General features: G+C 46.1%; 1 protein-coding gene across 1 annotated transcript in view; it reads left to right on the top strand.

The window, feature by feature from the left end:
* LOC138498060 (dynein regulatory complex protein 1-like) overlaps positions 1-16,770 on the top strand; it is a 371,050-nt gene that overhangs the window by 156,216 nt on the left and 198,064 nt on the right. The window contains exon 4 of the mRNA XM_069621906.1: positions 1,798-1,981. Within this exon, the coding sequence (XP_069478007.1) occupies positions 1,798-1,981 (184 nt within the window). The remainder of the gene's footprint in view (positions 1-1,797; positions 1,982-16,770) is intronic.

The raw sequence follows: 16,770 nt of genomic DNA, 5'->3' as shown, positions 1-16,770 counted from the left end.
GGTTGTCCCTGAAGGTCCATTTGCAGGATAAGAAATCCATTCTCCGGTTGTGTTCTAAATCCATGTGAGCATACTCGGATTACATAGGTAACTGCAAAAGGGAGTGGTATCCCGCCTGCTTGCATGACTTGGTGGCATTGGTAAGTGAAGCAAAGCAGCAGTGCATTGCATGAGTACTCCACTCAATGGGCGGATGCCAAGAGGAAGAAAATCAGAAATGGTGCACTGGGTTTTTAATACTGCGGTCCGCGTCTTTGCACCCTGAAGTCCCACCCAAATAGCTTGCAGCTGACACATTTGTAAATCTGTTTCAAAGTAGACAGTTGCAACTGGTCATTCATAAAGAGACTCACGTGAAGCAAGTGTCAGAATCGACTGACACACGTAGTGGATGAAAGTGGCTGGTCCATGATCGTGGGGGGTGTGGGCGAGTGGAGACAGTCAAAGTCAGTGTTGGGAGAGAAGTTGGTGAAGAAGGCTGGAGGGAGAGACAAAGAGGGAGAAGAAACATCAGAAAGTGGCAGGGGAAAATAGCATGAGGGGGCAGGTTGAGAGTACCAGAAGGTGGCAGGAAAGTACCAGGAGCAGGCAGGAGGTGAATAGCATGAGAAGAGTATCAGGAGGTGGTAGGAAGTGAAAAGCAGGAGGTGTTCAGCAGAGTAAACAGGGGCATGGGGTATGAAAGAAGCAGGAGAAGGCTGGGAAATAGGAGGACGCCCGAACCAGTGAGCTCTTAGATGCAAAGATCAGGAAGCAAGCATTGCCCAAAGTTGGGGGTAAGGGCAACACTGCGATTAGAAAGGGGTTGAACCCACAGTGGGAGCAGAAATGAACATGTGGCTTGGCTTTAAGGAGTGCCAGGACCAGAGTGGAAGTTGAGAGTAGGCATCAAAGGTAGAAGTGAAGAACATAGGTGAGGGAGGTGATCAGGCCCTTTTAAGCTCCTCTGTGGAAACTGTAGCTGTCAAACCCAGTTGGCCCTGTCTTCTAGACAAAGCAAAGCTCCAGCTGTTCCTGCAGTTTCTGGCAGACACCCGGCGATGTCTGCGTAATCTACAGGAATAATCTGAGAAGAGACGAGCTAGAGAATGTTTGTGTTTAATACAATCTATCTGAAATGTGTTGGGACCCTGTCATGGGCCCCGCGCAGCTATATAACAATGCTCCTGTCTAAGAATAAGGTAACAATGCTAACACGCAGTTCCTGAGAAGAAGGTTACCGTGCTAAAGCAGAGTTCCTGAGCGGTAGGGGCAGAAAGGCATGCGACAGAGGAAGCGGAAAGCTCCTCATAGATCTCCTTTGGAATGTTGTCAATATTTGACATCTTAGTCCTCCAGGGATCCTGAATAGTATGCTTGTCCTGCAGGGAATGTGTGCATATGAAGAGGAGTCTTCATAAGCCACACAGCACTGCCTCTCTTGCTTCCAAGTGTTTTTCTATAGATCGCGCTTAGTCCACTTAGTCTGAAGGATGCCATTTACCATGATATGATATGATAGGTTATTTATTACGTGCTTAATACCCAGAGGTTTCTAAGCACGTACTGGGGTTCAAACCCGTGTTGCTCCCTGTCATCTTGCTTCCAAGGCAAGCACATTGCCTCTGAGCTATCCTCCTGAGACATGTGCTTCTAGGTGCAGGCTGGGGTCATTTGTCCTTCAGAGTAAATCAGAAAAGTTATAATGGTCTCGCCTACTGATTGGTACACTCCTGTACAATACAAGAAGTTTGTTGTTGTCCTCTCAGCTCACTGCCTTTTTTTAAAATCTATTTCATGGTTATCTGCTGATGGCAGGCTCGACAAATTGGAAAATGAAGCCAAGACCAGCCTGGAGACCTTTGAGGACATCACCAACAAATGGGTGTCTGCCAAGAACAGGAAGATTCCCCAGGATATTTGGGAAGTACTGAACATGCAGCAGCAGCAATGCGCGCATCTTATTGGAGAGAAGAACCACCTCATCGGTGAACTGCAGCAGGTAGGATCCTGAACTATGTGATTCTAGATAAACAAGTTGCCTTCGACAATGGTAGCTGACTGCATGGATCCTATGGCTGATATTTGTTTCAATGTGCGAGTAAGGCACTGCTGATACGTGCACACAAACGCATGTTTAGCCCTTGTGGTAAAGGCCCAGGTGTATCCATACAGTGGATGGTTAAAGAGGCCTGCGCCTGTCCCATGTTAGTGGATGCTAGACCCAAAAGAAGTATACAAGCAACATCAGGCCCTCCCGACCAGAATCCACTACTAATGCATGGGGCAATCACAGGGGCAATCACACACCCATCTCCTCCACAAACACCAATGAACCACCAAGACGGCAAGGGGACGTATAAAACCCTTGACGTCACCCCTTTTTGTATGGTTGACCATTTTAGAGAGCCCTTCGAGCTATCTGCTCAGACCCAAATGCCCAGCATAGAGAATTAAGCCATCCCCTTTTGAAGAGCCAAACACATTTCTTTCTTCAACACTGATGCAGAAGGAAATATTTCTGCCTACGAGTCCTACTCATGCAGACCACAGATTGAAAACCTTTATTATCAAACTATGTGGGGTTGGTGTAATGCCCTAACTCTAAGGGGATTGTTCCATCAACTGATGCTTCTAAGGGCCGTCGATGTCCGTAAATCCAAAACCAAAGTTCGTCTGTGTCCAAACCTATGCTTGCCCTCACTCTTAAACCAAAAGTGATAGGGATCTTTTTAAAGGAAAAATGGAGAATCCAAAAGAAATGTAAACCACAGTTGGTTTCAGGTAGTCTTACCCATAGGCGTCGTTCTGCCAGTTCAAAATAGTTCTATTCAACACAACAGGGTGCCCCCCTTGGAACCTCCCACGTAGAGCTCTTGCAGCATGTCAATGGAGTTCACAATGACCCTGGGTCTCTTGGGGTTCCTTTCCTCAAGCTTTGCTCCTTCCAGTTCCAAACAAAAAGACGCAGTTCCTGTTAGGCCTCTCAGGGTTCCCTTCCCCAAGTCTGGCCTCTCTTCACAAAGTTCAAAAATGTCTTTAGTGGGCCTGTTAGGGTTCCCTTCTTCAGGCCTAGGACCCTCTTTATGCAGTTCAAGAAACAAACAAAATGTTCCTATTGTCAGGATGTACCTTTCACTGTAAAGTTCTTTCATGGGGTAGTATCAGAGACTTTCAAGAACGCCAGGTTCTTTGCTCTTCTTAGGTGTGACCACTCTGACCTCTAACCTCTCTCCTTATTCTCTGGCACCTCTTTTTCTTCTGTGCTTCTTCCACTCTGCCCTTTTTCCTCTTCACTGCGCTTCCTGCACACCTTCTTTTTCTTTTGTGCAGACTTGCACCTTCCTGTGCCTCTTCCACACTTCTCTTTGCTTTTCGCTGTGCTCTCTTGCACCTTCATTTCCTCACTGTGCTCTCATGCACGTTTGTTTTCTCATTTACGTGCCTCTTACACTTTTTGAATTTACTTCGGGTCGCTTGCACCCTCTTTCTCACTTTCGGGCGCTTGCACCCTTTCTTGGCTATCCGGTTTCCTCTTCTATGTTTCTTTACTATCTTTCTCGGTTTTGGGTCTCTTGCACCCACTCTTGGCGGGTTTCGCGCTGGAAGTGCAGTTGCTCTGTCTCTCTTTATTTCCGTGCCTCTAGCACCCTTTTCTGTTACACCGCTTTACTTTTCTTCCCGCTTTTCAGCTTTCGCTTGCTTTGCTTTCTTCACTTTACTTTCGCTTACTTCGCTTTACTTTTGCCTTTTCTTGCTTCGCTTTGCCTTTTCCCTTTTCTTGCTTCGCTTTGCCTTTTCCCTTTTCTTGCTTCGCTTTGCCTTTTCCCTTTTCTTGCTTCGCTTTGCTTTTTCCCACTTTCACTCACCGGGCTGTTCACCTTTCTCAACGCTCCTGTTCCTGCCACCTGCACGCAACTGAGTTTCTTTCTGGCTCACAAAACTAATCAATATTAGCGCAGCGCTGACAAGCAGGTAAAAGGATTCTTGGGTCAAAGTCAGGGTCTCGACACCTGCTCCTCGGACACTCCTGGGATGGGCACACATCCCAGGGGAACGTGAACTGGTCTGAAAAAAAGCCAACAGACTGCTGTCCCGCTCCATCTTCCTGGGGACACGGCTTCCTCGCTGCGCTGCATCCCCTTACCGTGAGAAACCTGAAGATGTCTCACTGACTAGTCCCCAGGGATCTGTCATCCAGGTGGCCAGGACATGGACATCGCTGTTGGATCCAGTTCCTGGGCGTGGACCAGTGCAGGTGGATCACCTGGATGAGGGGTCCCCGGGGAGTGGAAGTGGGACACTGACGAGTGAGACACGGTACCCCCTTCCTTATAACCCCAGCCCAACAATGACCACATACACTCTATTGAACCTAACACAACCTAGCATCTCCACCCTGAGTTTATGCCTAAGCAATCCCTGTAATACAGATATTAGTAATTCTAGACTCCGATCTAGACTAGCTAAAGTATTGGAACCCTGCGCTAGATCTATGCCCACTTCTAATCTGAAAACAAACTATCCCCCTTTTAGCCAAAACACTAGTAGCGCCAAACTCCCCACTAATCATTCACCCCTCCACGCTACCACCAGGAAGTACCGTACGGAGCACCCACCTAAGAGAGTATACACATTAACCCCCCACACATCTGCCATAGATCCCCTGATTCCCCCGCTCAAGGGGCCTTTAATAAATCCTCGGTCTCTGCTAGCACACGCCACAGAGATTGCTGATCTGATTGTGGCAGAAAATCTCGACTTTCTCGCCATCACCGAGTTATGGTTGCACGCTGAATCAGGCCCTATACTCATGTTAGCAGTTCCCGACGGCTACACGATTCTTAGACAGGACAGACATGAGGCCCGAGGTGGAGGTTTCACCATCATCTCTAAATCCAGCCTATCCATGAGACTCGCCCCCTCCCAAGACATCTAATCCTGCAAAGTTCTCACAGCTAAATTACCGCTGGTTAACTCCCAGACCCTCACCATTCATCTGATCTACAGACCCCCTGTCCCCATTGGGACATTTGAGGAGGATATCAACAACATACTTTCAAACAACCTTAAAAACACTTTGCAAGTACTACTCTAAGGCGATCTCAAGTTGGGCTTTAACGACCCACCTGATAAACATGCCACCACAACGGCTTACATCCTGACTGAACTTGGCCTGACCCAAAGAATTAATGAGCCCATTCCATTAAAGGGAGAACATTAGATTGGGTGGCTGACTACAATTGCTTCACTAATATCACCTCCATATCCCCTCAATTTTGCACTGACCACTCCTTTCTGTCTTTTACACTCACTACCACCAGACCCCTCCCCATACTTACCCCCACCACCACGCCCACCTTAACCAGGAACAAAAAGTTGATCACAGCTGATCGACTCATTCTCGCTATTCTCCCCACCCTCAACTCTCTACCAGACAGCACCGATCCCAGAATGCTTGTCGATGAGTATAACAAAATAATGACTACATCGCTAGATCTCATTGCCCCGCTTAAATTGAGACCAAGTAAGCCTAAAACAAGCCTTAACAAGTGGTTCACCCCACATCTAAAAATCTTACGGCAAAAAAAAAGAAGCCGCAAGGCCTCCTGAAGATTACTCCCCTCAGAAGCAAACAGAATTAAACTCACTGAGATCTTTTCCCTTTACAAAAAAGAAATTTGCCTGGCCAAACGAGAATACTACAACAACCAGATCTCTCAAGCTAATTCCAGCATGAAGGAACGTTTCATGATCCTAAAAGAACTAGAGACCCCAACCCCCTTGCCAGACACTTGTATCAAAGACAAAAGCTGGTTCTCTGACATCCAGCATGCGCTCTCTAACAAAGTAACCACCCTCCAAAATAAAATAGCTTAAAAAAAGAACCCCTTAACCCCTCTACTCCTCTCAACAATACACCTCCGACTCCTGCTACTCCTCCTACCCGCTTCTACTTCTCTAAAATATCGATCGTTGAGGTAGAAAAAGTCATACTTTCACTCAAACCTTCTAATTGCCAGGGCGACTCCTGTCCAGCCCAGTTTATGAAGGATGCAGCGAGGGATCTAGCTCTGTTCATCTCAAAGCTCATCAATGCCTCTTTCATGTCGGGCACCATCCCCACCAATCTCAAAGAATCATGGGTGCTCCCACTGTTAAAAAAACAAACATTAGACCCTCTGATACCAACTAATTACCAGCCTATCACAACAGTACCATTTCTTTTAAAAATATTAGGTAAGGTCGCATACCTTCAAATTCAGAGATACCTGGAATTACACCACCTCCTAGGAGCACGCCAATCAGGCTTGCGTCCCCAACACTGAACAGAAACCGCCCTCATTGACCTGAAGGCCCAAGTCGATGAGCTAAGAGACAAGGGGAAATCAGCCCTCCTTCTCCTCCTCGACCTCTCTGCTTTATTCGACCTTGTGGACCACAGGGTTCTGTGCAGCCATCTAGACTCAGCCGCTCACTTCTCCAAAGAGGCTATAGTCTGGATTGAGTCATTTCTGAGCGATCGGACCAGCAGCTGCAGACCCTATTCCCATTACCTTTGGGGTGCCCCAGGGTTCCTGCGTCCCTCCCACGTTGTACAACATATTCACTAAGCCCCTTTTCGATGATCTGGATAATCTTGGTATCACCTACAGCAATTATGCGGTTGATACTCCGATTCTCCTCCCACTTTCAGGGGATTATGTTAAAGATTTGGCCTTGGTGAATAGAGTTTACCTCATCATCCAGGCATGGGTGTAATTTTAGGGGGGTACAGGGGTGTTTTTCCCCTGCAACTTTCGTGGCACACCATTTTGTCTCCATTCAATTGGCTGTGGCACCTTTTCTTCAGATGTCATGTCCCCCCCAACATTTTCAGCAAAGTTACTCCACTGCATCCAGGCATGGATGGCAACTCACGGTCTATGGGCCTCATTACAACTCTGGCGGTAGCCGTGCCGTTAAAAACGGCACGGCTGCCGTTGGAGTTGCATTTTTTCCAGCGAATGGGCTAGAACCAGGTCATGCCGAGCTCGGCAGACCCGGTAATTGCCCATTTGCCTGGTGCCGGAATCAAGGGCCTCCTGATCCCCATTCTGCCCCATAGGGCTGAATGGGGATGGGACATCGGATGCACCGGCACATTCAGAGTTGTGCCGCTGCATCAGACGTGCTCTGCTCGCGGGTGCCGTTACACCCGCCAGGAAAAACCTGGCGGGTGAGACGGCACCCATGAGCAGACCTGATAGTATGGCAGTCCGGGAACTACGGTACCAGCATGCTTTACGGTACCGTAGTTCCTGGACCGCCATGCTCGTAATGAGGCTCAATGACTGAATCATGACAAAACAGAGCTCATCATCCTGGGTACCCCGACTAACCTCAAAAAACTAGGACATGAATACCCCTCCTTCATAATCGATGGCACCTCATCAAAGTGGCCCACGAGGTAAAAACACGAGGTTTCTACTTTGACTCAACTCTCTCCTTTACCAAACAAGTGAAAACCCTGGCGTCCGCCACCGCCTATACTTGTAAACTTACCAGAACCCGCAAACCTTTTCTTTCCAACAACAGTTGCATCATCTTGGCCAGAGCCCTCATTCTGTCCCGGTTGGATTATTGCAACACCCTTTACATTGGCTCCAATAAAACTATCATCAGGAGAATCCAAACCCTCCAAAATAATGCCCTTAGAGCGGCCTTCGTTGTAGCTAGGAGAGATCATATATAAATATCTGAGATTAAGCGACAAAACAACTGTCTCTCGGCTAACGACAAAATCCAGCTTAAAACAGCATCACTGATTCGCTGAACAATGCTGCTCCCAGCTATTTATCTGAGAGATTCCACAGAAGGACATCCATCAGACCCTCTAGACTAATCAACTCCAATTGCCTCTCCATTCCCAGATTTAAACTTTCTAAAGTGGGAGGTAGTAGCTTTCCCGTCAGAGCAGCCCAGCTGTGCAATTGCCTGCCGTCCTCACTCCGGGAAGATCAATCATACCAGAACTTTAAATTTAACTGTATCTGCTTTTCTACCGCAGGCTGAATCCTCAGCTGCAGTATAGCACCCATGGGCAACCATTTTGTCAAAATGGCCCCAGTCTTCTTTTTTTGACATTTTCTGTTTGTGAGGTCTTTCTTGGGTTTTACTCTGCGTGCCAAGCCAGGTTTGAGCCCTTTGTACATTTTGCCTTTTGCGGGCTTCAGGGCTGAAACCCGCCTCTGGCTCCAGTGTGTCTGGAAGGGCAGGAAGTGAGGGAGGTTCCCGAAACTCCCCTGTCCTTTGTCTTTTGGAATTCCTGAATGCACCCAGTCCTGATTGGATGGATGGCTGTCCCTGCTGTTTGAGCGATAGCTAGGCTGTGCATGAATGGGAGAAACCTGCTTAAAAGGCGACGGTTTTGAGACTGAAGGCAGTCGACCACTGGGAAGAACAACCCGATGAAGAAACCGTGAACAAAGCTTGCTGCATCCTCCTGGGCCTTTGAACTGCCCGGTGAAGCCCTGCTGCTGTGCTGAAACTCCTTTTTCTAATCAACAAGAGAAGCTCTGGAATGGACGACTTCTTCCCTTGGGTTAGTGGGACCAACTAACGCTAAGACGAGCTCCACTGGACCATCTTCCCCGAATGGCTGTACTTCTTTGCTGCTGCAGGAACTGAGTGCCAGGGGTCAGAAGCAGGACGACCAGAGCTCAAGTCCCCTCACCAGAGTGCAGGTCTCAAGGAGTGAAGGAAGCCCAAGCGGTATTCAAGATCTGCAGTGGTGCTCTTTACCGTGCACTGAACCCGCAATGTGCTGCTGATCCGAAAAGAGCCTGTAGCTGCCGCTGACCTCCAAACTGCTGCCGCAGGAGTTCCCAGACATCCTCCCTCTTGTCCCCGCGACTGAGGCCCAGGAACTCAGGATCTGCATCACTGCAACCAGACAGAAGCCAGCTGGACCACTCTTCTTCTGTCGAAAGGTACTGTTCCGACTTGGGGTACTTACTTCAGTGACTTTAGCTTTGCTCTTCTCAGTTGATACTTTCAGTAGCTACTTGCTAGAGTTGATTTCAGCTCTACCCTTCACAAGTGTAACAGCTTGTGACCCTACAGTGATTTTTCTTAAACAAACTCTCTAACTTTGTGCAAGACTTTACTATCTAAGGAGTGCCTCAGCTCCATAGACTGTGCTCCAAATGCCTTTGGCTGTCCTGGCTCCCTGCGGACTCTTCTAGTCCATTTGACTTTGATACTTACTGTCCCTCATAGGTGATAATTTGTTTTTTAACTATTATTGCTGGGAAAAGTTTTTATCTAAACTTCATTGGATAACATGTTTAACCTTTTTCTTTCCCTTAACCTTTCCATTATACAAACCTCAGAATCTACAAAGTGTACTTGTGATGTATAATTGCCATTACTGTCCTAGTTAGTGAAGTCACCTCTGGGTGTATGAAGTGTGTAAGAATCATCTCTAAAGAGTATGTACTAGCTTTGTGTTGATTCTGGAAAAGTATTTTAAAGTATATTTAATTATTACACATATTGCCCTTTTTAAAGAATGCATAATTAAAAACTACTGTTACATAAATAAATCATTACTTATAACAAAAACCTTGATTATAAGTGTTACGTGACTACTTGAATTGGTGGATTTCTTTGCTACAGCTCACATTTCACCCCTCTTGAGATAAGCCTGGCTGCTCAGTCACACTACCAACTTGTGTAGTACTGGCCTATACCAAAAGGTGGGTTACCTAATACCAAGAGTAGAAGTGTTGTGTAGTCTCCCACAGGGTTACTACATCAATTCTTGCCTAACTGCAGCTGCCTTCCCCTGGCCACATGGGAGGAGAATTTGGGCTGGAGTTCAGTGATGACTCTGCAGGATTCAACGCAGTCCGCACAGTACTTGCAACATGTACAGCCCTTCCACTTAACCGTACTCCCCAGCCACTTAGGACATGTCAGATGCCATTAGTGATGACATCATATGAGAAATCAGGCAGGGCATCACCTGCAATCTCAATGACCTTACCGGTAAGTACCAGCCATGTGCAAACATGTTATGACTGTATTTGAACAAAGCCCAAAGGCACTATAGCCTGTATTTCATGAGGGTCGGAACACAATTATCAAGCATTGTAAATAATGGTTGGTGAACTGCAGGAAGAGGCTCTTGCACATAGCAAATGGCAATTTAGATGCAATATAGCAGAAGTCTGCAAGCTTTGGTTCTCCAGACGTCAGCAAAGGCACTGGTGAGGTTAAATGGAAGCCATAGTTCAAAATGTGCCGTGGAATGCTAGCTTCACATCCCAGCACTAAAATGATTAGAACATTTGACCATCAGTACATTAGTCACTCTGTTCCTGAATCCTATGTATCCTCACAACGCGAAAGTGATTTTTAATATCGTTGCCCTTGCAGGCTACCTGCCCTAGCCTCTACTATTCAACGTGGCCACGGCCTAACATTGGATTTGTTATACTGACCGTAAGTTGCAGCCATATGTTGATGCATGGATTTTAGAAATGGCCCCTTGTCATGTATGCTGTATTCTTTGGCAGATAGGTGTAAAGTCATTATCAGAGTACTCAGATGTCTTCTTTGCATAGGGATCTGTTTTTAGAATCATGGCGAATGCTCAATCAATACATAGTAACTCTGATGTGTAAGAATACCGTGGCTGTAAATGGACAGTATTTTAAATGCAAACTCCAGCCAAGCTGCATTCGCACTTATATGTAGTATTGTATCGTCATTGGTTATTTATAACGCGCTTCATACCCAGAGGTTTCTAAGCGCGGACCGGGGGATCGAACCTGTGTTGCTCCCCATCGTCTTGCTTCCAAGGCGAGCTTGTTGCCCCTGAGCTATCTGCCCGAGACTACATGCTTTTCAAATGGTGCATCTCTCTTTCTTGCACAAGTGATCTGCTTTACAGATGAAGTCACTCATGATGTCGCTCATGATGCCATAAGTGATATCATTTGTGATATCATCAGTGTGCTCTAGGGACGCGCAGTGGGGGCATCATAGTTAAGGTGGCGGAGCTTCAGTGCCTGCAGAATTTCTGGGTCTTTGTGCCATTAAATCAGCACCTTAAAGTCACTTGAACTAATGCTTTTTCACTGAATTTCAAGGGTTTCCTTGCCTCAGATTATTTCATCTTTTTCTTTTGTTAACATTTATTTTTATTGTATTTTATATATAACAAGCACTTATATAAATTATAATAGCAACATTATTCAATCCCTTGTCAGTGTGATAGCACCTAATCCAAAGATCAAATCTCAACATCCTCACACCTTCTCTACTCTCCCCAAAATCCCCCTTTCCCCTCTTTCATCCGATTCCCTACTTCAGCCCCATTTCCAACCGCTAGAATGTTCTCTTTGTCCGACCAGTCACAATCTACAATCCAGTCTTACATCTCAGAGGTCACAAATATATGTTCCCTAAAAACTCTTACTTCACACATCACCTGCTCTTCACAGTGGCTTATCCTCTGAGGGGTAAAATATCACCCGTGTTAACACGTTGCAAGCCAATAGTGTATCATCATCACCTCCTCCTCCCGCCCTGTCCTTACATTTGAACCATATCGTCATTTCTGTAAGCACCCATCTTTTCAGGTCTCCTAACCATGAATACATCATAGGGCCTTCTTTTTGTTTCCAAGCTAACGCAACCTTGCATTTAGCTAACACGAATGCCAGGTCTACAAATCTCAGTACATGTTTCTGTGTCTTCGGGCCTTGTCTAGGCTACATGCCCAATAGGCACACCTGCAGCTTGTATGAAAATGGCTTTATCCCCAGGTCAGCAAGCTTATCCTATATTGCCGTCTAATACCTTTGTGTCACTGGGCAGTCCCAGAACATATGCTTCAGCCCTGCAATCTCACACGTGCACCTATAGCAGCTAGAAGAGTCGTTTTGGTACATTTTTGCCAGTCTTGCCGGAGTCAGATAAACTCTATGTTCTAAATTGTACTGCATTAACTTAAACCTGCCATTCCTCGATTCCTTGCGTGGGTATCCCACAATTCTGCTCCATGCTCCTTCTTCCAAGGCTATGTCTAAATCGGTTTCCAAATCTACTTTAACTCAAAGTTCACTTTCACTCCAGAGGGCGATCAGTGTAGCATATAGATTGGACACCATTCCAGACTATCTGGTGGCTCGTACATCATGGACAGGAGCATATTTGTCTCTGGTTCCTCGGGGAGGCCCAGTCAACGACTCCTCACTAACTTTGTTACTGTGAATATTACAGAAGCTGTCTCACCGACGGGCCATATTCCTGTGCCAGTTCCCTGAATGGCAACAATTTTCCATTCTCAAACACGTTCTCCTGCGCTGTCACTACTACATCTTCCCACTTAAGCAACCCTACTCTCATGTGCTTATCCATTCAAGGCACATGTTGTACTATTGGAATTGTAGAGAGTACGGGTGCTTCATTCCCATTTTCCCCATACAGTACTACCAGGCATCAATAATGCTAGCCATTCCCTAGTTCAGCCAAGTTTCAGTCAAAAGGTTTCTTTCATAGTATGTGAATTAGTGACTAAAGTAACGTGGTCTGATTATTGTCACCTGCCAACCAACTTGCAACATACTGAAACTGCGCCGTGTGAGAGACCGGAAGGTGTCTCACTCGCCAGTCCCTGGGGATCTGTCATCCAGGTGGCCAGGACACGGCCATCGCTTTTGGATCCAGTTCCTGGGGGTGGACCAGTGTGGGAGGGCCACCTAGATGAGGGGTCTTCGGGGAGTGGAAGTGGGACACCGGACGGTGAGACGCAATCCCCTTCCTTGTAACACCTTTTCCCCATCCTACCAGGTAGGATACTTAGGAACTCGCCCCACTTCTCCCCTTTTCCGACACAAACACTTTCTTTTAGACAGCTCAGTGTGAGAGAAAACAGACTAACCCCCAAGCCGTATACATGACATGTTAGAATACAATGGTCAGGCAGGGTCAGGCAATTAGTAATCATTACACACACACCGGACTTCCATCACCATTCCTCACACCGATAAAAGGCGTAGCACGAAACTACACTATGAGCAAGGCAAAGCAAACGAGAAAGCAGCAGTTCTAAGATGGCAGTTTAATACGAGGAGAAAGACGGCAAGACCGAAGAGGGTTGCAAGGAGGGAAGTGCCCTTGACCTTTTCAGAGAACGACTGTTACTTTCATGAGCCTTCGAGAATAAGAAACGTAAGACCTGGAATCAAAGCTGAAGAAACCTGCATTTTGTTTTGGAGGTACCCAGGGCTCTCCTGCTTCGATAGCCAAAGCAGGGCGGATTGTTTACTGCTGTGGTACTATCCTTGGCTCCTACAACAAAGCAGCACCAGTAAAGTCAGAATAGCCGGTGAGTTGGAGAGACTGATACCAGACCGGTCTGTGGTAAAGCCAAGGTTGGAAGTGGCAACATGTATAGAGAAAACTGAAGAGAAAAGTGTGTGAAGCGTATGAGACAAGAGATGCAAATATAATTAAAAAGCAGATGAGTGACTGAACTTTTGAAGCCAAGAGAGATACCATAAACAGAGTGGTCTGGCGCCACGTGGGCAGGGACATCATTTAGGGGTTGCAACTTGGGCACAGTAGGCCCTGATGCTAATGATTGAACTGTATCCTCGTGCTAAAGAAACCAGAGATTGTGCTACGCTCGAGTGAACCTCCTTGTCCCGTGCAGAAAACATGGGGAAGGGAGGCCAACGCCCTGAACATCCTGACATATCATTTTTGTGAACACTTCTTTGTTGTTCATAAACACTACCCACACACTATTTGTATTTAGAAGCAAAGATTGGCAATAGGCTTTTTAGTATAGGCCCTTTTATTTAGACAAGACACCACTAGGACTGTGTTATTATTTGATGGTCGTAGCTTGCTCCCATCTGTAGATTTAGGATTAGATAGGCGTTTATCATACCCTTGTTGAAGTTCAATAGACACTCTTGAACTGTGGTCACTTGTCTGTCTTACTGTTGATACCATGCCTTCCTTGCAGCCACTAAATAATAAAGTTCCACATCTGGGACCTGCAGGCCTCCTCTTCAATGCAGCTGTTGTGGAGTCGTTAGAGCTATTTTCTTTCTGGAGTTTGCCTCAATCAAGTCCTTAACATTCACATGTTGGATCTCAAAATGCCTGTCTGGTACCGCAAATACCACATTTTCATAACAATACAGCATTCTTGGTAGGAGTATAATTTTTACTAAAGCTATTCTTCCCACCAAGGACAGTGGCATCTGTTCCCAAAGTTCCAGTGTCGGACACATCCTAGCTCTAACTGTATTGTGAAGATGCGTGTCAAGCATCATATGATGAATTTCTATACCCAAATATTTAAATAAACGTGCGCCTAACGCAGCTGCACCATACTCCCCAGCATATCCGAGCCGCTCTGAAGTCCAGCCAAGGGAAACAGACAGGGCGTAGTCCAGGTACTCCTAATGCCTGACAGCACAACAAGATTCTCTATCACCTCCAACATATAGGGCCAATTCACTTTTAGGATGTTCACATACAAAAGGATATCGCCTGCGTATAAAGAAATCAAATGTCGATGTGCACCCACCACTATAGCGGCATCCCTAAACTCTTTCCTCATATATGCTGCAAGAGGTTGCAGAGCCATAAGAAACAAGATTGTAGAGGGTGGACGGCCCTGTCTAGTGCCTGATCGTACATCCCACTCCTCTGAGACTATCCCCCAGTAGATTGTTTACCCTGAATGTCACTTCAACTAATTTTTTGTCACTGAATTTATTCACATTAACTGTCCCTTAACTGTAGTTTTGTCATTGAATTTCAGTGGTTGTGTTATGCTATACCTCCCATTCTGCCTTTTTTTCGGATAACCTACCTGATGTCATATGAATTGTTATTAATATCTGTTCTTGAGCTCCGCATCATCAAGTTTATCAAGTATTTCCTCTTTTCTTTTGTCCTCTAGATAAGAAGGGATTAAAAATAGTGTACTGTGACATGGAAGAGCGAAGTGGGGCTAGTGGGTGACTATGATGAGGAAGACTGAAGTTGTGTAGTTGGGTACTGTGACAAAGAAGAGTAAGGTGAGGTAGATGGGGACTGTGATGAGGAATAGCAAGAAATGATTAGAGAGGTACTGTCTTGAGGAAGGCTGAGTTGGCACACAAATCTACCTTACACATTATAAACACAGAACTCTTTTTAAAGAGTACCTATAAATATGAATGCTTTTCCCCCCAAAGATCGAGAACTGCAAAAGTACTGAGATGAGAAAGGGGGATGTGGTGTTATGGGATCTAGATTGATGAACAATGGCCCTCATGCTGTGTTTGCCTGCCGGAGCCACTGTGCCCGACAGGTCTGTTCCTGCCGGGCACAGCAGTCACGGTAGGCAAAGCCATAACGGAAGCCCTGCACCGTTCTTAACGGTGCCAGTACTTCCGTGTTCCCACTCCCATAGAGTCCAATGGGACTCTATGGGAATGGGGATTAACAAAATTACCGGCGTCTGACTTCCCGGCCGCCGGACTTGTAATAGCCCAGTGGCTAGCAATGAAGAGATCAACCTCGTCACTGTCTCTGAGGACCTGGAAGATGTTGATTGGGTAGAGCTGCCAGCTCCACCCAAAAAATGCCCTTGTAGGAGGTTCATACCTTCCCTTTGCTGGCAGTACTTTAAGATACCTAAAGACACTCCACTATCGGACGTCGATAAGGGAAAGATCTAAACTAGGGGGGAGTGGATTTAATATTAAGCACCAACGCTGGCCGCCCAAATTAAAGGCCCAAATGAAACAAGGGTCCCTTAACGCAGGCAGCAGTGCCGTTGCCGGCAGCCTCAGCCCACCACCGCGGACCTCACATTATATCGCAAAGTCCTCTTTTCTTTTTTAATTGAACACCCTTAGCACCATCCAGGAGCTAAGAGTGCTTAATTGTAAAAAACACAATTGCCATGCGGCACAGTTCGGCGCCACACCCTACTTCCTCGAATCCATTTTCTCTGTTGAAGACTGTCACATCATCAACAGGAAAACGGCCTACAGAACGTACAGCACAGCACAAAGCCACACTGCAAGGGCATATGTTTTATTTAAATTGAACACCCTTTTGCTAAGGGTATTTAATTCAGGAAAAAACACACTTACCTTGTGGTGCACTTCGGCACCACGCCCTATTTCATCAAATCCATTTTCTCTGTGAAAGAGTGTTGCATCATCAACAGAGAAACAGCCTTTGGAAAATACGGCATGGCATAGTACCACACCACATTATTTTTGTAATTGCATACCCTTAGCACCATGCATTTGGAAGAAATAAAACACTTACCTTGCAGCACACTTTGGTGCTACGCTCTAGTTCCTGAAATCCATTTTCTCTGTTGATGACTGCAACATCATCAACATATACACAGACTTCAGAAAATATGGCACAGTACAATGCCACACTACAAGGCCATTTCTTTTTTTTCCAACATCCTTAGCACCCGTGCAGGTGCTAAGTGTTGTCATTTTGAATATAATGAGTCTTAATATATTTATATAAAATGTATTCCTCACACGTATCCACAGCCTCCTTACTCAACCTCCTTCTCTTTTCCTTCTCTCACTCTTCTCTCCATTGATCCTTCCTGTCACTCTAGAACCAACATTCTCTAAATGGCATAACCAGTACTAAGACATAACATCTCTCTCCTCTTCCCATAATCACATAAATGCATTCCACCCACATTAAGATAGTTTTGCAATCCTATTTAGACCCCACCAATGTCCATCTGCAGTG

Source organism: Ambystoma mexicanum, chromosome 5q (assembly GCF_040938575.1).
Source record: "Ambystoma mexicanum isolate Mex_15411 chromosome 5q, UKY_AmexF1_1, whole genome shotgun sequence".
In the NCBI taxonomy this organism is placed as follows: Eukaryota; Metazoa; Chordata; class Amphibia; order Caudata; family Ambystomatidae; genus Ambystoma; species Ambystoma mexicanum.
The sequence above is the reverse complement of the archived record's forward strand: the minus strand, read 5'-3'. Positions and strand labels throughout refer to the sequence as shown.